Here is a 24,539-nt window from a genome sequence, read left to right on the forward strand (position 1 = left end):
GGCCCATTTAATTAAAAAAAATTTTATTGGCGAATATTAGTGATAGAAATTGTGTTAATAAACTTTTTCAAGTATATTTTCCAGTGTATTCTAATAAGTGAGGCTTTGCTCCCGTATGTATCATTTATTTGTATTATAAATGATTGCTTTATTATTTAATAAATAATTAAAATTATTCAATTAAATAATTAATTTTATACACTTGTTGATATTAATATTGAGTATAGTGTGTTTATTTAATTTTTTTATTGAATTTATTTATTTCCGTGCAAAATTTAAGTTTTTTATTATTAACAAGTAAGTATTACTTCTGCAAACTCGTAAATAAATTCTTGGGGGACAAAATTAATTTCGTAAACTTGTAGTGATCAATTAATTTTGGTAAATCAAAACTAACCGCGAAATTTGGTTTAGATAACTTCTCCGTGTAGTTTCTAAATTATTAAAAAAAAACACGTGATTTCACCTTTGTAACTTTTAAAAAAAATTCTCTGTTACTAGTTGCGTATCAACCACATCGAGGCAATTTTAAGAGTGCAGAACAAGTGAAGACTGAGACATCCTATTCGAAAGCCACGGGATCCGAAAATCACAGAATTGTGAACTGACAAATAGGAACGCCGTCTAACTGGCATCGCCCGTCACTGGTGCGACGTCGCGGCAGCCGAGTGCCTCTTCCCCGACAGACGAGGCGACGAGTCGAGCACAGTTTATCCACGCGTCAGTCACGGCGCTGAGCGCAATGTTTTCTTTCTTTCGAAGGGGGAAAAAAAAAACTAACAGAACCGCCTCGATGAACCCGGCGCGTGCCTGCGGTCGTTATTTACGAACTGCTTGCGGGTTACGCGACCGGCAGGAAGTGTTTTAGGCGTTGGCTGGGAGAGGGGAAGGGTATGCCCCGCTAGAAAGTCCGTCTTTCGTAAACTGTTTACTGAAAAAGGTTGACAGTGTTAGTTTTACACTCGTGTTTATACAAAAAAAAAGGACATCCAGCAAAAAATAGCTTCATGCAAATACAGTGTTCGTAGCGGCGACCGCAGGGACTGATTATTTTTTTTTGTAACTGTGCCAGCAGCGTTCGTACGCGTCGTTATTACACGTGGACTGGGGGTTTATCGTTCCCATTTCACAGTTATGATTTTGCAAGCGCAAGCGGACACCCTCAGAGAGGAGCTTTTTGATTTCGAGTGCATTTTAGTCCCGGGATTGATGTACTTTTTTTTTTCGAATAAATATGCATAACCTATGTAAGTCCACCACTCCAGTTCTGATCCGATGAAAACATGACACATTTTTTGCAATATACAGAGTGAAAAAAAGAATTACGTTATACGGAAACTATGTAATAGTGCTTATCATAAAACAAAACAAATACGTATCAAATTTCTACACTGCAAAAATTTCCATATTTTTCATGTACAGTAGGTAAAATGTCAAGTAAGGAAAAATTGTAATCATAACTATGTTTAGAGACCCGGAAAATTCGCGGGTTCATTAGGTGTTATGCTAAAATTCAAATAATTATACCTTAGTGCTGCTTCTGTCATTGGTTCACTGTTAATCTGGAGGACTGAGGGCCAATTAGAGACCCTGACTCATAGAAGTGTCGAATCACAGGCCACCCAGTCGAGACGACTCACAAGTCAGCAACCAATGAACAGTTGGCATTTGCCCGAGTGTGTAGAGGATATTGGAGTCTATCCTGGAGGTCATTGAACCCGCGAATTTTCCGGGTCTCTAATTATAACTTATGTTAAAATAAAACTTTGTTTGAAAAAAAATTCTCAAATATTATCAATTTTGCACGCGATACTTTTAAAAACGCGCATGCGTGTTTCCCGTCACACCACACGCACTTGAGCGGTGGCTGGGGAAGGCCGCGGTCCTTGAAGGGGCAGCAGCGCGTGGGGAACCAGGCTAGTGTAACTGTGCCAGCCCGGGCGGCGCGGGTCGATCAAGCCCTCTCGCGCCGGTGCTGGCTCGCCCCCGCTCGTTGGACCGCCAGCAGACTGCACTCAGTAGCCGCCAGATTGGGGCAGCGGGTGATGCCGTTGAGCTTGATACAACACTTTGGAGTCAAAGACAATGATGATGTAACGCTCCAAACCCTTTTGTCGTCCTACGTTTTTTGAATACAAAAATTCTTATTTTATTTTAAATTATTTCCAAGTCCCTTCTATACGGGAACAGCGAGCCAGTTTTCCACGTTACTTCACGCTAAATCGAACCCCCGGAAAAAATCAATAAGACTTTACAAGCCACTCTTATGCTACTGATATTTTGACTTCTAGTATTTTTATTTATTTTAAACCTTACGAAACTTTGAATCCGTTTTTACTTTAAAAAAAAAAAATTCTTTTAAATATTCTATCACGTGTTACACTTGTGCATTCTGACTGTAGGTGCGAATGACTGCGTGTAATTCCTTAGGGACAGAAGACAAGACAACATTGACGTGATTTTTTTTTTCCAATCTCTAATCGTCATGTTAGCAAAATATAATGTTACAAAGCCAAACTAAGATCAGGGCTAATACTCCATATGTTAAAGAAAAAAATCACTAAATATCCTACACAGATTTGATTTACATTAAAACTATTTGTTGCATACTTACATAGAAGGCTAGCATTAAGACATTATCTACGATGCGTTTGTCGTATCTATATTAAAATCATGGCAAACCCGTTTGTCACGTTAGCAATTTTATATAGCGACCACAGAAGGGAAAAAATTTGAAGATTCAGTAACATTGAGTGTCGACACTGTTATTAGTGTTATTACTGTTGGGCGTAGCTTCGTCGACGCCACTTCTTAGAAACGCCCTGGTCGCGGGACCCTATGTAGCTGGTCATGTTATGATCTGGTGGGAGGGAAAGTAATGATAATTAATTTAGGCCGGTATTCCAAGACACAAATATAAGGGTTTAGGTTTAGGTGTTGAATATGCTACACATGTACCCTAACCGTACCTATTCCTAGTGCATGATAGGTTACGGCCAGTCCCTTATTTTTAGGTAACGCATTTTGGTGTATTATCCGTTGCCGTTCTGTTGCTCAAATTACGTGCATGCGCAGAGCTCACTTTTTCGTTGATTTCGTCCAGATGGCAGACCCGCGTCTGGCGTAGGCCGTAGGCACCCCGAGTTGCCGAAGTCCACTGTAGCTCAACCGAGAAGAAAAAATGTTACTCTATAATGACTCCCTGCAGATTTATGAATGGCCCAGGAGTAGGGCCGGTGATTTTTTATGAAAACATTTTCGGATTAGTTGTGTATTTAAAACACTGTAGCATCGTCTTGTGTTTCTTTGAGGTATACAACTACTGTCGGTAACCGAATCACAGCAATTATGTGTGGAAGCAAACACGTTCTGAATGGCCTGGCCAAATAAGAAAGTGGTTTCAGAGACTGCCGCCAATCACAAAGCAGATTGCTGGCGCTGCCATACCGTATTGCAGTCTAGTAAGCATACAGATTGTCTTGCGAAAAATCACTGAATTGGTTTTGTATGTGAGGCTGATGGTGGCGTGAATGGCTTGTTGCAGCGTAAGGCACGGGGACAGGACCTGCTGGATCGAGTGTGCGAGCACCTCAACCTACTGGAGAAGGACTACTTTGCGCTGACCTACGAGGACCGCCATGACCCACAGAACTGGCTCGAGTTGGACAAGCGCATTGGCAAGTTCATAAAGAGTGAGTGGACCTCCGCACCACCATTACAGTCATGCTAGCTCCTTCCTTGCTGCCAGCTTTCTGCCTGCTGGGAAACCAAACTAGTAAACCTTAAGAAAGATAAAATGTTATCTTTTCTGGATTCTGTGGGAATATAAAAGCACACCTCTACACAGTTTACAGCTGTGGCCTTAAATTTAATTAACAAAAAAAAATGGTATTCTTTGAATGCATGATTGTTGTCTTCCTTGGTAGGTATTAAGGAAACCGGTTCATATGGGGATACCTTCAGCAGTGAAACTGGAGGCTTTAATGAGAGTGAATCTCACTATTTTAAAAGCCAGAGATAGTTTTGTTGAGTAATGTTGCAAAGTTTATATTTTTGTCTAAGAAACGTTTAAAGGTGGAATAGAAACAAAATTAAAGTGTATTTTATAAAAATTTTAACTTGACTCAGGTAGATTAAAGCAGTAAATTTGAATTACATTTTTTTGTAGATAATATGTATATGGTAAGTAGTACATCTTATCCTGGAAAGTTATATTTCCTAAAAAATATAAATGCCAAAATAGTTTTTCCCGCAAGTCACAGAACAATTTTAATCTTTCATCAACTAAAGCTTAATTGAAAAATGTGGAAAGTATAATTTTTTTCTCATAAAATAGAAACTAGCCTTAAGTTTTTCAGTATTTATATAATTTGCTATGACATTTGCTAACTAAATTGAATGATTCTACCAGATTTTGTGTAATGTAGAAAAACTTATTTTCATTTTGTAATCAAACTGTTTTGTTGAATAGGGAATCTCATCTTTGGACAAAACTGAATCATATATTTGTGTAATTCTGTTGTAAATAAATTGGGATTACAGTAGTTTATCAAAGTTGGTTCATGATTATGTCTATGATTTAATTTAAAATGCTGCTCATCCTATCAGTTTTTAAGTTATTATCAACTTTTTATATATTTTTCCCCCTTTATTTGCCTTGAAGATAATATTTAAATATTAGTTAATTTAATGTAGGAATGTAGTATGTTAATTTAAAGTTAACTTCCACTCATATAAAACATGAGTATTTGTAATACCTTTAAAATTTTGGATTATTTTCTTTTAATCAAGTTTTTTTTTTAAAAAGTTTTACTTGTAAAAAACAAACATCATTTTGCAAAACTACACAAATTGCTGTGATTGTCTGGGACATCCTGCCTGTCATTTTGTTTTGTGATGTAGGCTACCTATGTTGGTTGGTATTTTTGGTCAAATATAGTTTGTTGTAGATTGTAGTTCACATTGTCACATTGCTGGATTGCCTGACACTTTGTTAGCAGATGAGCCATGGAAGTTCAACTTCCAAGTGAAGTTCTACCCACCGGACCCTGCCCAGCTTCAGGAGGACATTACCAGGTAAGAGGCGCTCCATCGTAACAGCACATGTTGTTCACAGGTCACGAAAATCATGAAAGTCACAAAAAAGTAAGTGATCTAACTGGAGGATTTTTCGTGAAAGTCTCAAACTATTCCTGAAATAAAAGTGATGGTGTTGGGAGTTCGACATTAAATCCCCAGCGGTCTTTGGCTTTATTGCATTTTGTATTTAGATGCCTCGCTTTAGTTTATAGTTGCACATTTAATACAAATAGTTGGCGACTAAAATCATGTTGAAGTTATCAGCAAAAAGTTTTTAGATTTCTAACATAAAAATTGGCATGTTCCTATGAATAGTAGTTCTATATCAGATATGTAAAAAAAAATTTATAATATGTAAAAAGATAAAAAATATATATATATTGACCCGGTGATGTAACAAAGTTGTAAGAAAGTGTTATCAAACATTCCAGAAATCGTTTCACCAGGTATTTGTAGACACACTGCATTATCATCACACCTGCTTGGGACAGGGTGTCAGCTTAGTAATAAAAATAAACCTAAGTCCTAAAAAAAATTTTAATTGTCTCGAAAGTCACATTAAAGTCAAGAATTTTTAACATTGTTTTGTTTCAGTCACAAATATGTCATGCTCTTGATCGAAACCTGTTGATCTTAAAATAACAATTAGATTAAATATTTTATTATGAGTGCAGTTAGTACATTTAAAATTAAGCTTGGGAAAAAAATTAATTTTACTTAAGTGACAAATTAAAAATAAGTGACAGAGATGAACTACATTTGCATCAATTTATGTGTGATTTCTAAACAATAATAAGAAAGGTCAAGGAGTCTCTGATTTTGTATATATTCAATCCAGTAAACTAAGTATTCATCATTATTTTCATAATGATAAGATTTTTGTTGCACTACATGCTATTGTACCTCACTTCAAGTGATGACCCTATTATTTTGTTGATGGAAAGTCTAATGCTTCAAAGCATAGTTACATTTTAATCTCATAATGTGTTTGAACTTTATCTGAATAATAAATGACATTTGAAAATATGTTATTCTGTCATTTCCACAACTTTTTAAACAATTATTGTAATGGTGAAATGTACAATACCATTTTGCCATTGATTTAAAAAATATATATATATATTAGTTGTGTCAGTATTAGTAATTTTGCTCAATTTAAGACTGTATTGTAAGCCCGTGTATTTCTGTTTACAGATACCATCTCTGCTTGCAGATAAGAAATGACATTCTCATGGGGAAGTGAGTATTTCTCTCTGAAATCAGTTTCTTTACATGTGTCATTCAAAACTATTGCATGTTGACTGGTCTGAAATTATTAGAAATAGTAGTTAATCAATCAAGAACAAACTGCTGTTTCTTAAATTTGAAATCTTGCTTAAAATTTTAGTGATTAATACTTTTCGTTTACTTTGAAAAGAATTCAATATGTAAAAAAATTATACCAAACTATGCAGCTATGCTGTAAGTGTAATTTTATTCGAAAGGCTTTTTGAAAATTGCTTTAGACAAAGACAACTGTTGTCAGAATGTTCCAATGAATATAATTTTATTTATGGTGTTTGTAAACATAACAGTTTCTTTATTTGTTTATGAGATATATGATGCAGGGGATATGTATGCTGGGCTAAGTATGCATTTACTAGGGAATGCAAATGGGTTTCTTCAACTTAAAAAGCTTACATGTGCCCACTGTTTTTAATTAGGCATGGGGCACACCATGAAATACACATAGATGATAAAGGAAGGAGAAAGCAGTGTCATGTGAAAGTTCCCATAGCTAACAGTGGCTGCTGTGCCCTACACCTGCTTCCGAGGGTGTTCACACCTCCGAGCAATGAACGAGAGCGTGGGATGTGGAACGTTATCACGCGTGTCGTGGAAAGGAGGGACTCTCAAAGAGTCAGCAGATGCAGTCGTGCTGAGAAACGCTGCGGACTAGCAGTGGTGTGAGGGATGTTCGCACCTAGGTGCAGTTCCACCTCATGCCAGTGCTTTTGCCTTGCGTGCGGTGTATAGTTTTCAGTCGCTAGTGTTTGTTTGGTACCGGTGAATTAATTGATGTTACAAGATGCTGTCTGTTCTGAGAAAAAGGTAGGTGTAGTTAACTCAGTGCATTTTGAAAATTAAGTGAGCGGTATAAAAACTGTAGGTCTGCTGACCAACTAACTTTCACCCGGGCATAAATTTTAGATCAGACATTTTTTCTTGCATGCTTATAATTATTGGCAGTAAAGAAGCTTCACTTCAATAATGATTAGAGATAAGATTATATGGTTTTATTTTCAGGCCAATTTAGTTTTTAAAACAGGAGATTTTGGTGTTATTGTTTTTATTTTTTATGTAATTTGTTTTATTAAAAAAGGAGATCATATTACTGAACAATTATGATAGTTAAATGTTCTATGATACTAATTTTTTCAAAACAGTGTCATTTTGACTGATAAATGATGCACTTTTTCAATACAATGATTTGTTTTAAGGTTGTAGTGTAAAAATGAGTAATTAGTAACAGTTTAAAAATTTAAAAAAAGTAAATTTTTCAATTTTTTTTTATTAAATTGTGGTTCAAACATTAGGTAACTACATTACTTTCACTGACTTTAATATTTAAAAGATTAGGTATCTGTTGTTAGTTAAATTTTGATTGAAAATGCTGATTATTTTCATGTTTTTAATTGCATTTCTGTACTTTTTGGTGTATTTACTTGAATTTGGTTGATATATGGTGTATTGTCATGCTTTTTTGTGTTATTTAGGTTTTATCATGATTTATTTACCATATAATCTTGTTCCTAGTAATCAGGGTTGGAAAAAAAAAGTTTTTTAAAAAACAACTAAACCTAGTTTTTTGGTTTAAACCAGCCTTTTTTTTATTACATTAGTTACTTCGGTTCTCAGCATGTTCAAATGAAAGCCATACAACATCCCCCTCTCTGCCACTCATGTTGAACCAGAAAAGCTATAAAATCTATGAACTGAAGTCCAGCAAATCTGCACATCTGATTGGGACCTAACCACAGAAAGGGTATTTCCCCAAAGGAGGAGGATTCTACTGTTCCTCAAAGAATGGGGATTTACAGTACAGTCAAGGATTTCCCACGAAATAGGAATTTTTTTTAAAATAATAAATTTATTTATTTTCTCTCTTTTTTTTACACATTTGACTGCAATTTACTGATTAATTTAATTTTAGAGTTTATTTAGCTGGGTATCATTTACAACTTATTCAGATAGTTTAAATGATAAGATCTTGATTAGTATAGAATTATTCGTTCCTGTAAATCACAAGAAACGTTAATGAGCAAACTATTGTTATTAGAGTGGAATTAGACCTTTCATTAAAATTTATTAAGATATTCTATTTAAAAATACTTTAAATAAAAAAACATTCGGTTTTGAAGGGAAAAAAACTTGATTTAAACCATTGTTTGAACCATGGTTTAAACCATTGTGATTTAAATCAGCCAACAGTGCTAAAAAATAATCACGAAAATTTGATCACCGTTTTGACTGGTGAGGGCTGGGTGTACGACCCCGTGCGGTGGAACTCGCGAGAAGGCTCATTGCTGGCTTGTGTGGTTGGTCGCCAGGCTGCCCTGCTCCTTCGTGACCCACGCGCTGCTGGGCTCGTACCTGGTGCAGTCGGAGATAGGCGACTACGACCCGGAGGAGCACGGCCGCACCTACCTCAAGGACTTCCGCTTCGCGCCCGACCAGACGCCGGAGCTGGAGGAGAAGGTCATGGACCTCCACAAGCAGCACAAGTGAGCGATGTTCGTGACCGGCTTACTCACCGAGCTTTTCGGTCGTTTTGTTCCCTTCTCATTGCCATTATTTCAGGAATTTCCCTGTTGATTTAATTGCAATAGCGGTCCTGCGTTTTGTGTTTCGTCCAAAATTTTCATCTCAATGTTATCTAATAGCAATATAAAATGCAAGGGAACTAAAGTGGAAACAAAAAAAAATTGGCTTTGCCTTCTTATAACAATTTTTTATTGCTTATTATTTAAAAAAAAAAAAAATTAGCTTTGTGAAGGCAGAGCATACGTTTAGAGGTTTTTGTGAGACTAAAAAAACAGTGTATTTTATAGCGTTATTACAGTTGCAACTAGCCAATATTATCAAATCTCCAATTTAAAAAAAAAAACTTAACCAAATAAGGATGTGATAGTTAAAGCATGTGTGCTATTGCTAATACAACACTTATACACCTGTTGTATGTGCGTACTTTGCAATTTTATTTTTAAAAGGTGCTCTAGGTGCTTGTAATGTGTGATCAAATCAGGATTTTTAAATACAAAAACTCACCCATTTACATGCTATGGGTAGAGACCCGAAAAATTTGCGGGTTCATTTCGTGTTATGCTAAAATTCAAATAATTATACATTAGGTGCTGCTTCTGCCATTGGTCCACTGCTAATCTGGAGGACTGAGGGCCAATTGGAGACCCTCACTCATAGAAGTGTCGAATCACAGGCCACCCAGTCGAGACGACTCACAAGTCAGCAGCCATTGAACAGTTGGCATTCGCCCGAGTGTGTAGAGGATATTGGAGTCTAACCCGGAGGTCATTGAACCCGTGAATTTTTCCGGTCTCTAACTGTGGGAGATAGCGTTATTCTTGCCGGTGAGAGGAGCGCTGGGAGTGAGCATGGCTGGTGTTTCGCAGGGGCCAGACGCCGGCGGAGGCAGAGCTGCACTACCTGGAGAACGCCAAGAAGCTGGCTATGTACGGGGTGGACCTGCACCCTGCCAAGGACTCTGAAAACGTCGACATCCTGCTGGGGGTGTGCGCGTCAGGGCTGCTCGTCTACAGGGACAGGTGACGTGTAGCCTGCCCCTCCCGTTGGGTGTTTCACTCTTGGCGGGGTCTAACCTGCCAGTCTTTGCAGGCGGGACACTTGTCGCAGCGAGCCAGTGCGCTTCCGTTTCCCGTTCCATCAGTCGTCACCCCCTTGCTATATCTGAGTATCCAGTTGCAGATTACTAGTACATTAGAGCCTAGATTAAGCGAGGTTCTGCATTTTCAGAGATGAACTAAAGCAACATTACTGGCAAAGACTGTTGATACACTTGCTTTTAAGACCTAGAAAATGATCTGACTGTTGTCGAAAGCCTAAATAAAATTAACCTCGAAGATCCTATTTATTTACTGGTTGTGAAATTCGTGAGTAATGTGAAAGATTTTTTTCACTGAAGAAACACTGGAAAAAATTATCACCCTGAAAATAGATACCTCTGGCCCAACTGAAAACCGGAATATTTTCAAACTATATCCTTGTTATCCAAGTTTTTTCCTTACTCGAAGTTGCCTCGGTCCACATTGACTCACTTAATCAAGACTACTATACTAAAAGTTCTTTCAAAGAGTAATTCAGTGAGGCAAAATGCCTGGAAGGGAGGCTGGCTCCTCATTAGATGCAGTTGCCTCTGTACCAATTCGCTGTACAGCAATTATATGTAGTTTCTTGGCTCCAGCAAAGGATTTTGTAAAAGCTAGAGTTTGGAGTATATTTAACAGCCAAGAGTAAGAAGCCCGCTCCAAACGTGAAGGAATGTGAACACTAACTCACAAATTGTGAAGCAAAAGACAATTTGTGTGTGCTGGCCGCTCAGGCAATGATGAAATGGTTCATGTTGGGTCATTTACAACTCAGCATGATCAGTGAAGTAGATATTTCCTTTACAAACATATTCTTGTGTAGAGTGATAATGTGTAATTTAAGGTTCCATCTCACACGCCACATTAATTTTTCCAATTTTTTCATCATTGCTTTTATTTTAAGGGCTATTTATAAAATTTTAACTTATACTTCTCTTGCATTTTTTGTTCTCCTACAAATATTTTCAATAGATATTCACTTAGTATAATATCGTGGATGTAAAAAGGTGTGCAAGTCATAATAATATCATCTCTTGCGCAAAATGTTGAAAACAAATTTTATAGAATGTTGAATGTTAATTTCAGTTCAAAATCACAGAATGACAAAGCTGTTATTCAAGATATTCAAACAATGTTTTCTGTTCATGAAATAAAAATTATTATTTTTAAATCAGTTTCACAAAACTTTCTACTGTATTGCGTGAAACTGTCTCTATTAAAAGCAAAAACTCTATAATGTTATATAATGGTCAATAAAGTATGTATATCTGGCTAAAGCAACAGAAATACAGCTGCAGTAACTATGTCATAACTTCATTATAAAAAAAAAGTAAATGTCTTACTGTGGGGAGTTGTTTACTCAAGTAGTGGTGGACCTGAAGGGAAGAACCGGAGGGTTGATGCCAGATGACAAATGGTTATGAGGAGAAAACCAGTATAATACTGGAAAAAAACGCGAGAAGAAAACTTGCTTGCTATTGCCTTGCAAAAATGATAACTGGAACCTGTGTGGTTGTGCAGGGCCGGTGCAAGGTAAATTGGCGCCCTAGGCGAAAAACCTTAATGCTCCCCCCCCCCCCCCCCCCCCCCCGACCGGACACCCAAAAAAAAAATTTCCTTGCCTCAAAATACATCACGCAAGTCTAAGATTTTGTCAACAATCAAATGTAAGCAGGATTGTGTTTTTTTTTTTTACTTTTTTAATTATTACAAATCATAAACAGGTCACAGTGGACTTTAAATAATTACTTATATCCAATATAAACATTCAAAACTGTTACAAAAATCCATTTTTCATCTACTTTCAATAATCGTTAAACATATTACTTATATGAGCTGTTATGTGTCGTGCTGCGCCGCCCCCAGCTACTTGGCGCCCTAGGCAATTGTCTAGTTCGCCTGTAGGGACGCGCCGGCCCTGTGGTTGTGGTTCTGACAGATCGTGGCAGTTAAAGGCCAACGTGCTACTCTTCTAAACCACACGGGTGACGTGTAGTCAGGACTGTGTGGTGTTGTGCTTGCAGGCTGCGCATCAACAGGTTCGCGTGGCCCAAGATCCTGAAGATATCCTACAAGCGACACAACTTCTACATCAAGATACGGCCGGGGGAGTTCGAACAGTACGAGTCCACCATCGGCTTCAAGCTGGCCAACCACAGGGCGGCCAAGAAACTGTGGAAGGTCTCCGTCGAGCACCACACTTTCTTCAGGTTGGCACGCCACCTCTACCTCCTGACCCCTGAGGTGTAACCAAGCTTTGTGACGTGTTACTGTTTCATAAATCTTCTTAAGCTGTTGGAGGTTTGGACCTGCTTTGTCATGCTGTTGCCTCCATTTTCCTGTTATTCTATTATTCTTCCTTTACTATCTACATTTTTTTACAGTCAGAGATAGGTGGAATGGTTTCTTACCATAGGCTATGGCCCATTCCTCCCTCAATTTTCCTGCATCATGTTCATTTTATGTATCTGCTTCTTAGATCATGCTGTCGATAAAACATGAGACCACAGTAAATTTTTATACATGTAGAATTTTTTTTTCCATAGATATCCAGTTTTTTTGACCAAAAAACTATATGAAAACAGATTGGTGAACATAGTTATTGAATAAGTTTGTTTTTGCAGGTTGTGGTTTTTTTTTCTCCATTTGTTGAAAACAATGTTCTATGCAGGTTGATGACTCCTGAGCCTGCCCAGAAGGGTGGGTTGTTCCCACGCTTTGGCTCAAAGTTCCGCTACTCTGGCCGGACGCACTACGAAACAAAGAAATCCGTCATCGAACGACCGGCTCCCCGCTTTGAGAGAAGTTTAAGTGGACGTGGTCTTACCTCACGCAGCATGGATGGTGAGTGGATTTTATTTTGCTCTTACATTACTTGTAGGTTTTACAAACTAATACAAAGTGCTCGGTTTGAGAATTTTTATTTCATTGAATATTTTTTATAGCTTAAAATGCCTTGTATGCTCATTTTTATACGTTCTCAGAGCACGGACTAAGATATTTAGCTTGTGGTGCATATATTTTATTCACGTATGTGTGTTGATATTCTTCCATCTTGGTATCTTTTGGAAGTATACACTTGTTCAACGTCCAGGCGGTAACAAATTAAAGATGATTTAGTCATATGGGTGGACAAACTTTGGTTCTCAGTGCAGTTCTCAGGACTTGTTTCTAAGATTTAGGGAGAGAGTTTGAGAGCCTGGGCCATTCATGTGGATGATTACAGAATTTGAGGGCTTCTGCATTCAGTATATATGTATGTATCATTTGGCAGTGAGAGTGTTGTCTTGCAGTATTGTATAATAGATGGCTTAGGCACACATAAATTTTATTTTTTTGTGTGTAAACTGTAAACCTTTTTGAATAAGCAGCAAGTGAATTATTGTATGATCATTGTGAGTTTGGTATGTGTTATATGTTTTGTGTTTTATTATGTGTGGTGTATGTGTGTGTGTGTGTGTGTGCGCGCGCTTTGTGTTATGTTGTGTGTGGTGAGTAGAGCTGTGCCGATACGAATCAGCAGAAGCAGATTTTGCCGATATTTAGTTGAATCTGAATTTCTGCCAATTCACAATACTCTTGTTAATTTTTGGCCAATATTATTGAAAAATGAAAGTGCCTGTCATAACCTAAAAATCCACCAGTACACTTTTCACTTTTTGTACTACTACATACTTTGAACTTGCATCATTTCTTAGCTACCACTAAGTAGCCTTTCTACCACTACAAACAACGGAAAATACCAACTGCTTGAAATGCAAAGAAGTGTTCGTAATATCATGAACAAGATATTTTTTTAATTAACTTACGTAAAGTTTTTAAAATTGAATAAAAAAATAATAACCAATAATATAGGACACATTACATAAATTACTTTTATTGTTTCCCGTGCAAAGCGACTACATACATGAAATGAATTTCCGTATAAATGTTGGGTACCGTAAATGTTTCCCCACTCATGTGTTAAGATGGTATTGGAATTCCTGTTCTTGAATTGTAAACATGAACAAAGTGTCACAATTTTGCAACATTAATTTCTTTTTTAACTTCGGATTTGGTGACTCAGTATATTTCATAGTTACCTATTATCAAATAATCTGTTTTTATATAATCACATATATATTAAATAATTAAATTTCCCAGCCTCCATTAGTAAATTCATGTTTCAATAAGCAACTAACTAGTCGTCAACAAACAAAAAAGAAAAGCTAAAAAAAATATGAGTTAAAAAAAAAGGAGAGGTTATGTTTCGGTTTATAAACTGAAATACATGTGCATTTGCATGCATGCTTTTCTTAGAACATGTTATTTTGGGGTAATTTAATAAATTTATTAAAAAAAATTTGAACCGAAATGTGTTTTCTCCTATATTGGTTCGGAATCTGTGGATTGCGAACACAGTTGCATCTACATATCGGCAAAATTTTTGTGAATGGGTCTAGTGGTGTGGTGGTGGTGGAGTGTACATGTGGGCGTGGGGAGGCACTGAGAAATGAGGAACCCCGTGGTGACGGTCGGCAGCCCTGGCCGGGCCGAAGCAGCAGTACGAGGATGACTTCAACAAGCGCCACACCATGTCCCATCCCCCGGAGCACATCCCGGACATGGAGCACATCGACGACAAGCCCAAGGCTGTCCGGGATCTCAAGAGGAAGGAGGAGAAGCTGAAAGAGAAGGTTCGTAGTTGCTCTAAATGGAGATCTGTTAAACTGTGGCCTTGCTGGCCAAGGCAATCTGTTCACGCGGTGAGCAGAGATGGACTGGCAGTAGGTCAGTTTGGGAGTTACTAAAACTATATAATTTCAAGTTATCTGGAAGGGTTATGCCTAACCGTCTGAATTCTCTGTTCCTCGGTAGTTTTGGTTGCTACCAGGCAACAGCACGACACATGGTCTTTCTTGCCGAAATGTTGTTTTTTCAGGGGTTGTGTTTTTGTGATTTGTTAGTTAAGTCTACTTACAGTGCTGTATCTGACATCCAAAAAAAAATTAAATAATAAAATTTAATAATATAGTAGTAAAGTCAATAATAATAAAGTATAATAAAATAATAAATTAATACTTTAAATAAAATAATTAAGTTGGAATTTATAAAGAGTAGTCTTTAAACTTTGTTGGGAGAAACTGTAACTCTAGCTAAACACGCTTGGCTTAACCTAGCAAGAGGTGTTAGCCTTATAGTTCAACTTAACTAAAAGAAAAACTTTTCATTCTAGGGTCAAAATGACTAGGTTTTACATCCATTGATAAGTATCTCCATTGGTATAATCCAGGGCTGCCACCACTTTGAAAACAATATCCTTGATTGAAATGTGAAATATCCTGTAATATCCTTGTTTTGAATATAAAATATCCTGAAAAATCCTGTACATTAAAAAATACAAAAAAATATGCAATTTTTATGAAAATTACTTGATAATAATGTACGTAACTATACTTCAATCAAAACAATTAAATTTTTAACACTTTGTTTATACAAGTATTTACACACACACGTAGCCTACACTTCACCACTGGCAGTATTTAAATATCACATTTCAGATTTTTTGCCCTATTCCTCATTTCTTCTGTTGGCTGGAATTCTGCCATATTCTTCCTAGAAGAGATATGCAACAAAGCATTTAGCATTGGCGATTCAAGACATGACCTGTGCGCTGACTTGATAAGGTTGAGCTTACTAAATATCCTTTCCACCCCTGCATTGTTGTGTGGAAGAATAAGCATTGCCTTTGCAAGTTTACAAAGAAGTGGAAAACATTATTCCCATTAATTTCATACTGTGACATTTTATGCCAGGCCTGTCACCAAATTAGGTTCCTAAATCCTCTTTACAGCATTTAAAAATCCTGTAAAATTTATAACCGTAATTGATATAATTTATTTTTCGTGGTAATTTTTAATATACATTGCATTCCAAAACATAATTTAAAAAAAAATCAAATGAATGTAAAAAAAATTTAAGATTTGCCACTTACATTACAAAACTAATAGTTGGTAGCACAATAAAATTAAAAGTAATTTAAAAATTTCTCTTCAGTATAGGCTTTGGTGCTTTTCTTATTTACAAGTTAAAAAAACAAACAAATGTATTTCACATCATTAACTAGCTACTTTTTCATGTTCTGTGCTATTTTCCGCTTCTCGTCAGTGGACTTGAAAGCCAGACCTGCAGATGTTCTCATTCTGCAGTGCAACAGCGCATTTAATATTGGTGATTCCATTGACGATCTGTGAACAGTTTTAACCATCTTGAGATTGCTGCAAAAATCCTTTCCACAGCAGATTTTCTCCAGTTGCAGCACCACTCAAAGCCATTACTTTGTACAAATGAGTTTCAACAATCTCAGAAGGAAAGAACCTTGCTAACACTACAACCTGCCTAGTGACTGTAACATCAGTTGATTCATCAATCACCAGTGTGAAAAATTGTGTTTTCATTGCATAGATAACATAATCTGCAGCTGATGTACCCAAAGATTGAATAATTATATCTGGCTAGTTTTAGTGCGAGAACAAGGAAAGTTTCTTGCGATTTCACTATCTGGAAAAATTTGCGGGACAAGTTTCGTGAAATTATCACTGAGTTTCACAGATAAATTGTTTTCACAAACAAAGTTCGCCCATAACAGTTCCGCATCAATTATTTTGTTTGGTTTGGTTACAAAACTCGTCAAAGAACAACTCTGATCAGCAGCTCGTTGGTTTTTCGCATGAACTTGCGTCTTCAAGCCGCCCTTTGTCACGTTCAGTTCCGAGTTGCAAGTCGAACAAACGGCGGAAAATTCCGTTTTGCCACGCCTCAGCCATTTCAATTCTAGCTCCCATTCTTTACGATAACGCTGTTTATAAAGTGACCTGTCCGGCGAAGCCTTTCGCTTTTTCTCCATCACAATCAGCTAAGACCAAAACTACTACTTAAATCACGTAAGAAGTTTGTAAACAAATGCTGCACCTAAAACAATGTAATGGCAAAAAAGACCAATGTTTACTGACGCCATGACACTTCTTAGCGTTTAACTCAACAAACAAAAACCATTTCCCCCGAAACCATAGATATTGTACTTCATGAAATGCTATTTGGGAGTAAATGTTTTTGGTTTGTGGTTAAACGATTGGAAGTTCCATGGCGCTACACGTAATGTGTGTGTTTGCTTTACTGTGGAATGCTTGTATGTATGGTTTGACAACTTCAAATTGGTAGTTGAATGTAAATATTTACACGAACGAAATTAAAATATGAAAATATCGGCGAAGCGTCGTAAATATCCGTGAATGTCGCCGTTTATCCGTTAGTCCGTTTTAAGCTTCAAATATCCGTGAAAACGGATAAAATCCGTAAAAACGGCAGGCCTGGTATAATCTCTCTCCAAAAATCCCGTATGGGATGCAGAAACTTATCTGTTGAGATCCTAGAATGAAAAGTTTTTATTAAGTTAAGATGATTTATAAGTCTAATACCTTTTGCTAGTTTAAGCCAAGTGAGTTTGCTACGAGCTACAGTTTCCCTCAAGAAAGTTAAAAGACCACTCTTCATAAATACCAACTGATTTATTTTATTTAAATGTTATTAATACATGTTCTTTAATCTTGAGTAAAATTTGTTTCAGCCAGAACAGGTTGATCTTAAAAATTAATTCTGTAAATGCAGAGATCACTTTTTAATTTTCATAAGCATATGTGGTCAAGTAAACCATATAAATACTTTATTTATCATATAATATCCACTGCAAACTTCCCTGGTCATGCGGCAGAAAGTAATTTTATTGGATCTAAAATTTGAGTAACTTATTTTTAATCATCCTAAAAGATGAAATGTCATACTGTGTTAGTGGTAGATGCTAATTGGCCGTGGTAACCACAGTCTTTATTTAATACCCTTAATATTATAACTTTAAAACTGTGTAAGTTTTGGAAGTGTTTAGTAAATTTAAAAAGGAATATTTATTGTTTGTGGATTCAACATTTAAATTTAAACTTAGTTCATTAGTATGTATGTGTATGTATGGTGTTCAGCTTACATTTGTACTACACTATTTAGACTACATTATAAGTTGTAAACATATGTAATACATAGAGATGATGGAAAATGGTTTTTTTAATATAGCCCCACGAATGAATGCCATAAGTAAATTTACGGGCAGCAAAACATTATGATTTCACTAACCAGCAAATTTCTCATACACTGTCTTTTTCACTCCGTTTTTCACGATCTGGCCGATGTTCGTTTATTTGGAAGCCATTGCAATATTCATGTGATTGATTGCTGCGGAGTGATGAGGTTGGAATACATAGATGCGAGCTCTACATTTTGTGCATTTGGTTGAATTCAGTTCATCTTATCAAGATGGACATAAACTACTTAAAATGAATATTAATCCTGTTAGTTTTTTATAAAGTTTTTTAGAACATTTTAATTTTTTAACTATTTTCTGGATGGATTAGCTCATTGCTGTATAAGTGTTTTAATTATTTTTCTAGAGTCTAGTATTTGTCATAAACTATATTGCGTGTTATTGTCCGAATAAATGTTATTACTGATCGGTGTGTCTAGACACTAAAATAGCTATTCTAAGCATGTTATTTAGCTTTTTAAGGATGAAGGCCATAGCAGTTAATATATTTCACATCTAAATCCTTATGTGTAAAAACAAATATTGCTGAAAATTTACCTCCATTCAATAATAGATACTTAGTTAATATTTCGTGTAAAATTAGCATTTTTTATGTCTCACCTTCATATCTAAAGACTGAAGTGACTCCTATGCCAAGCTTGCCCATGTAAAAATTCATTTTCTTCCTTACCTTTAGTAGAATAAACATGTATCAGGTTAATGCTTTAACATCTTCATATTACATAATGGGTTGAATAAAATCAGTTGGTCCCCTTCCACAGCACTTCAATTTAAGACGCATCATTTTTTTATAAGTATGTAAGCTACATTTAAAATACTGTAAAATTGTTTCAACATATTAATTGGGAAAAAAGAGTTTGAGAAATACATCAAAACAATGACACATCTTGAAATTTTTGAAAACTGTAAAAATGCTGTAGAACTTAAAATAAATGCTAACAAGTACATTTATAAATTTTATTTTCTATCATCTCTAGTAAATCAGTTTTGTGTTCATGTAACCTTCCAGTAAAAATATTGTGCTCAATTTTTCTCAGAATTAGTTTATAGTTAGGGTACATTAATTGTTTAAATAACGTGATGAAACTTTTGTTCTCGGTGGGACATGACGACAACTAAATGGTGGAGATTTTTAGTTTTCTGTCATTTATTTGGGTCCACTGTGGTTTCTTGTAAGTTTTACTTGCTGTTCATTTACTTTTATTGATACACATGTTTACAAACAAGCAGATGTTTTAAATGTTCAAACTTCAAAAAATCTTAGCTTGTTTATTATGTAGTACTAAAAATAATGTAGATATGTAGTATTAAAAAATGCTAATTAATTTAAATTTATTTCAAGAAGCACTGTTTGAATAATTTGGAATTAGTTGCAATTTCATTTAGCCACAATTTCATTTAGCTCCATACAGGGCCGCAACTAGGGGGGAGCAAGCGGGGCATACGCCCCGGGCGCAAAGCTGTGGGGGCGCCGAAATCGCTTGCATTGTAATTCCTACAACAACTGGTAACTGGTAAAAAGTTTTTTAACTTGCATGCCAGTAATGTCTAATCTGATTTACAATATAACGTCTCAACATATTTATTTTAAAATACTCTGAGAAAAATGTTGAGTTCATCATTAACATAAAAAATTGTAAAGGGAGAAGTTAGAAAGTTTTAATGCGTTCTCTATACGAATACAGTACAATGTTGTCAGAGAAGATGGTACCACTGGCAGTGAGGAAGAGCATCATCTATTTGCTATGATGATATCATCAAAATCTTTGCTGCAAAAAGGTCTCGCAAGTTGAATTTGAATCTTTAAAAAACATTTATGACGACAATTTAATGAACAAGTCTAGTGATTATACGGACTACTTTATGGACATAGTGGGTTCATGCATGGAAGTTACAGTAGCACAGAAACTGTTACATGTAGGTATGGAAAATGCTTAAATAGCACCATTTTTGCGAGGGGAGGGCCCTTGGACCCCCCGCTTTATTGGTGTGGTATGTGCAAAAAAAAGAGGGGGGGGGGGGGGCGCATGAATCCATTCATGCCCCTGGTGCCAGAGACTCTAGTTGCGGCGCTGGCTCCATATGTATTTATTTTATTTAGTTACATACCATAAATCCTGTGTTTTGTGAATTTTTTTTTGAACACAACTACAGTTAAGATTGTTTTGTTTTCAAAAATTATCTCTACATCTAGTTTGTTATCACTGGTTGTAAGTACTATAGTAAACTGCAACTGCCCCGTGGACTAAATTTAAAATGGTACTTCAGCAGTTCATGGCATGAGCATAAGTGGGGAATTTTTACATAACAGCATTCACATTGTGTAATTCAGCATATACCAGATACACCAGATACACCAGCTAAATTAAAAGTAGGTGCAGTGTAATTATTTTACAACTCAGTAAATGTTTTTTTAGTGTTTTAAATATTTCAATGAATTTAGTCTGTTATCTCAGAGTTAGTAATTAATTTTGGTTAGTAACAGTAAGCTATGACACCTGTTTTCTTTCAAGGTATTCCATGTCAATGTATGTTTTGCTTGTATATTTTCTAAGACATTCAACTAACGAATCTTAAAATTAATAATAATTTTTTCCACTAATGTTTTATCACTTTGGCTTTTTTTTTTTCATATTAAAAACCCTCCAAAGTATTTTTTGTGGTCCATACGTCAAATTTTTTAAAATAGCTTTCAATGAAAGTGAACAGTAGTAAAAAAAACAATAATTTTGAAAGTTATAAAGCTGTACTAGTGAATTTTTTTTTGTTAGAAGTTTCATTCAGTTCCAAGCTGACCAGTAATTTTTAGATCAGTTTTTACTAGAGCTGGATGGGATTTTGGATTTTCAAAAAAAAAATCTTTCCTAAAACAGCAGGTGGGAAATTTGTTATTCCCATTTTATTTTGATATTATTCATGCCAAACTTGTTCAAAAATCTATTTTTAACCTGATTCAATACATGCAAACATTGAAAACACACAAATTTTAGCAGTTCAAGCTCAAACTATTAATGGTGGCTTAAAATACATTCACAGGCATGATAGTTAACAAGCACTTTATTCAGCATTTGAAGCATATACCAAATAATCAAAATTATTTCACTACTGTTGTAAAACAGTAGCAGAACATATCTCGTCCAAGATCGAAAATATGAATTTATGACTTATTAGTTATTAAATCCATAATAAACCGTTATTTCTTTGTTTTGTATCATGTACCAGTATCAAAAAAATAAAGAGAATTGGCTTAGACCATGGACTACATCAATAAAAACACAAGAACTGTTGTGCTATAGACAAAATGTGAACATAGTAGTTGAAATGATTTTTAAATTTATTGATAGTTACGATTTAGTTTTTTTTTCCTCCTCTAATAATGTGTAACAAACAAGATTAAGAAATGTTTGTTGTTACTGAACTTTTTCATTGTATCAATTCTTGAGTAACAGGCTATCTTTTGACCAAAATGTTACCATTTTGTTGGTTTTAAGTATGCTTTTATGCTAACTGTAAGTTTCATTTTACATTATTATTTTTTCTCCTATTATGTGCCTATATTCAGCTATTAAGATATATTTTTTTTACAAAAAATATTATAATGTGTACTTAGTAGTTGTAAAGCTGGTGTGTGTATGTTATATGTGAGACTGTTCTGTGGATATTCTCACAAATGCTGAGTAACTCTGAATATACATAACTGTATAATTATTTTTTATATATATATTTTTTTTCTTCCTTGCAATTTAAAAAAAAACCGTGTGTTCAAAGTCGTGATCCATTGGTTATCCCGTGTCTATAATCGATCAGAGTGTAGCTAGGCATCACTGCATGGTAGTGCACGGCTGTCACCAGTTGTTTGAGGAATCTGCATGCAGTGCTCTAACTTGCAGTGTCTGCGCAAGTGTAGACACTCAGAGAGGTTACTTAGCAGTGTTGTAGTGGATATTTGCAACTGGATCAAATGAATCGCCCAAATTTATGTGGGATGCCACTCCATCTAGCCGCGCCATAGTTGTGTGCATTATCTTTGTGTAAGAGCAAACCTTCAGTGTGGTAAAATATTGGAAGTCCTTGCTTCATCATTTTAGAAAATTAGGTTCACATATTATACATACTTTCAGTTAAACAAAAATGGGTTAGTTTGGAAATTCATTTATGTTTTTCATTCCCATTAGTGTTTGAGTTTTAGAAAATATACATGTATTGTTATTGTATAAGTAATACATATTATTGTGATGCTGTAAATGTTGGAAATCAGAGATTTCAGGGTTCATTTATCATCAATGTGATCCTGCAAAGCTCCCAGCCTCTGACTGGATTTGCTTTGAAGCTAAGTATTTCTGTATTCTCCTGTCTCCCCCACCATCTTTCAAATTTCACTCTGCTCTAGACCTACCATCACCTCTTTACCCACTCCTTCATCCCTTTCAGCCATGTTCCTTGTCAAACTCTTGCACTTGATTCTCATTTTATTAGAGTTGTTCAGATACCATATTTTCCGATACCATTGCTGATACCATTCCGATACCCCGATACTCTGCTCTGCTTATTTCTTTCGCCCATTTGTCATTTTTCTCATACTTGCAATTTTTATTGTAAGTATCTATTAAGGTAAGTTGTTTACTTTCTCCAAAATAAGTAGGTTTACTATTGCTACTTTGTTCAGAAATACTCTGACTGGTAGATGCAAACGAAACACTTTCAAGTTGACTCCAAGCTTTCAGCTTTCAGTTTCAACACATTTTGATGTGTATCACAATGTTTCAAATGCTTGATAAGATTTGATTTCGTGAAACTACTTTTATCTTTACCACCCCGAGACACGATTTTACCACAGTTGTTGCATTTCGCTTTACTTATGTCTGTCAAGTCTTTAGAGAAGTATTTCCACACACTAGACATTTTTTTTTTACCAGTTAATAATAACTCATAGCTGCTAAATAAAAAAAACGCAAGACACGTGATTGCAATCCTAAAAACAGTACTAGCCGAAAACACTAAACACTCGTGAAACCATAATAACGTAAACAAAACAGTATTTTTTTTTCAAGCATTGCAAAGATTTCAGTGTAATGAAATATATCAATCGCACCCCACGTTTTTGTTGGCATGCAGAAATGTTCACGGAATAGTTCTTTGCCTTCACTACCGGTAATGGTCTATTATGTAAGCAAACATAGCTCCCGTTTTATTTCTTATCGGACCAACTGGTTGAAAAATATTGCTGAAAAAAAAGCCGTTTTTATTTTTTGTAACATGATACTAATGTATCTGCCCGATACCATGCCCGATACAAGTACATTGAAAAAAGGTTAAGTATCGGAACAACTCTACATTTTATCACCTTTCTCAAATCTCATCCTTACAAAGGTGTCTACCCTTGATCCAAGTCTGGTGGGGCGAGCAGCAGCACAAGGGTAGGTGTGGGCACACGGGGGACTCGGTGGATACCTGGGCACTGACGGGAGCTCACACTTGCGGAGGAACGCACGCAGGGGTGTGGTGACAGTCCCCGGGGGGGAAGCGTGCGTGACGTGCAATGTGGTGTGGTGTGTGTGCGTGCCGCCGCTGGGCGCAGCTGGAAAGGAAGTCCAGCACTGGAACCACGTCTGCCAGCTCGTCCAGCTCCATGGAGGGGGAGTACGAGGCAGGCCGGGAGGAGGACGGCCGCAAGTCCGGCACCGATACCGACGAGGGCGAGAGCAAGCCCAAGGTAGCCCCCCCGCTTCCCTCCCCGGTGGCCCACGGCCCAGGCTGGTTCACTTCCGTCGCTTCGAGTTTCCCCTGCATCCCTTCGGTATTTATAGTTCTGCTGCCAGTCATGCAAACATTTTTTACTCTTATTCCGTAACTAGCTGAAGTACCTGGCATTGCCAGACCTTTACACAGAGTGAAGATGCTTTATTCAGGGGAGCGATGCAAGGAGAACGGAGGTAGTTATTTTTTTTTTTTTTTAAGTTTGAAGGATTGGGTAAGGGGGATGGGAGTGGTTTTTCGAAATCTCACGCGGACAGCTAACCTTCCTCTTGTTTCGAAGGTCAAGTGTGCAAAATTCCAGAGTAAAACTGATGTTTAGTATAAATGAAAACCATATACGCTGGTCTTTATGTTGCACACGCAGACACATGGACACATTACTCAAAGACCTTTTAATTCATAGGCAGCAGTACGTGGTAAATAATGGTATAACTATATTAACAGGGAAACATATAACTAATACAACGTTGAATTAAAACACAAGATAATCTAATTTTATCCAATGTGTGTTTGTGCCAGAGTGCATTAACCTTTTCTTTAGCAATTTTTTAATGAAAGTGGACATAAAAAGGTATCGTGAAGATTTAGTTTGACTTCGTGCTGCTTTCAGCAAATTTAAAGGGGAAAAGAAAAATAACATTATTACAATCAAAAAAAAATTTTGCATTGTTAACATATATATTTAATTA

The 24,539-nt window shown here is 36.2% G+C and overlaps 1 protein-coding gene across 3 annotated transcripts in view; it reads left to right on the top strand.

Moving 5' to 3' along the window:
• Positions 1 to 24,539, top strand: part of LOC134533103 (protein 4.1 homolog) — a 203,699-nt gene that overhangs the window by 152,995 nt on the left and 26,165 nt on the right. Inside the window, exons 3-11 of one of the 3 annotated variants that reach the window (XM_063370350.1) lie at positions 3,545 to 3,692; positions 5,001 to 5,076; positions 6,274 to 6,318; positions 8,670 to 8,843; positions 9,750 to 9,902; positions 11,987 to 12,172; positions 12,634 to 12,806; positions 14,484 to 14,638; positions 23,672 to 23,806. In XM_063370350.1, coding sequence (XP_063226420.1) covers positions 3,545 to 3,692; positions 5,001 to 5,076; positions 6,274 to 6,318; positions 8,670 to 8,843; positions 9,750 to 9,902; positions 11,987 to 12,172; positions 12,634 to 12,806; positions 14,484 to 14,638; positions 23,672 to 23,806 — 1,245 coding nt within the window. Of the gene's footprint in view, positions 1 to 3,544; positions 3,693 to 4,997; positions 5,077 to 6,273; positions 6,319 to 8,669; positions 8,844 to 9,749; positions 9,903 to 11,986; positions 12,173 to 12,633; positions 12,807 to 14,483; positions 14,639 to 23,671; positions 23,807 to 24,539 lie in introns of all 3 variants that reach the window. The other 2 variants (XM_063370352.1, XM_063370351.1) reach the window with 2 other exon arrangements.

Source organism: Bacillus rossius, chromosome 6, assembly GCF_032445375.1.
Source record: "Bacillus rossius redtenbacheri isolate Brsri chromosome 6, Brsri_v3, whole genome shotgun sequence".
Taxonomy (NCBI): domain Eukaryota; kingdom Metazoa; phylum Arthropoda; class Insecta; order Phasmatodea; family Bacillidae; genus Bacillus; species Bacillus rossius.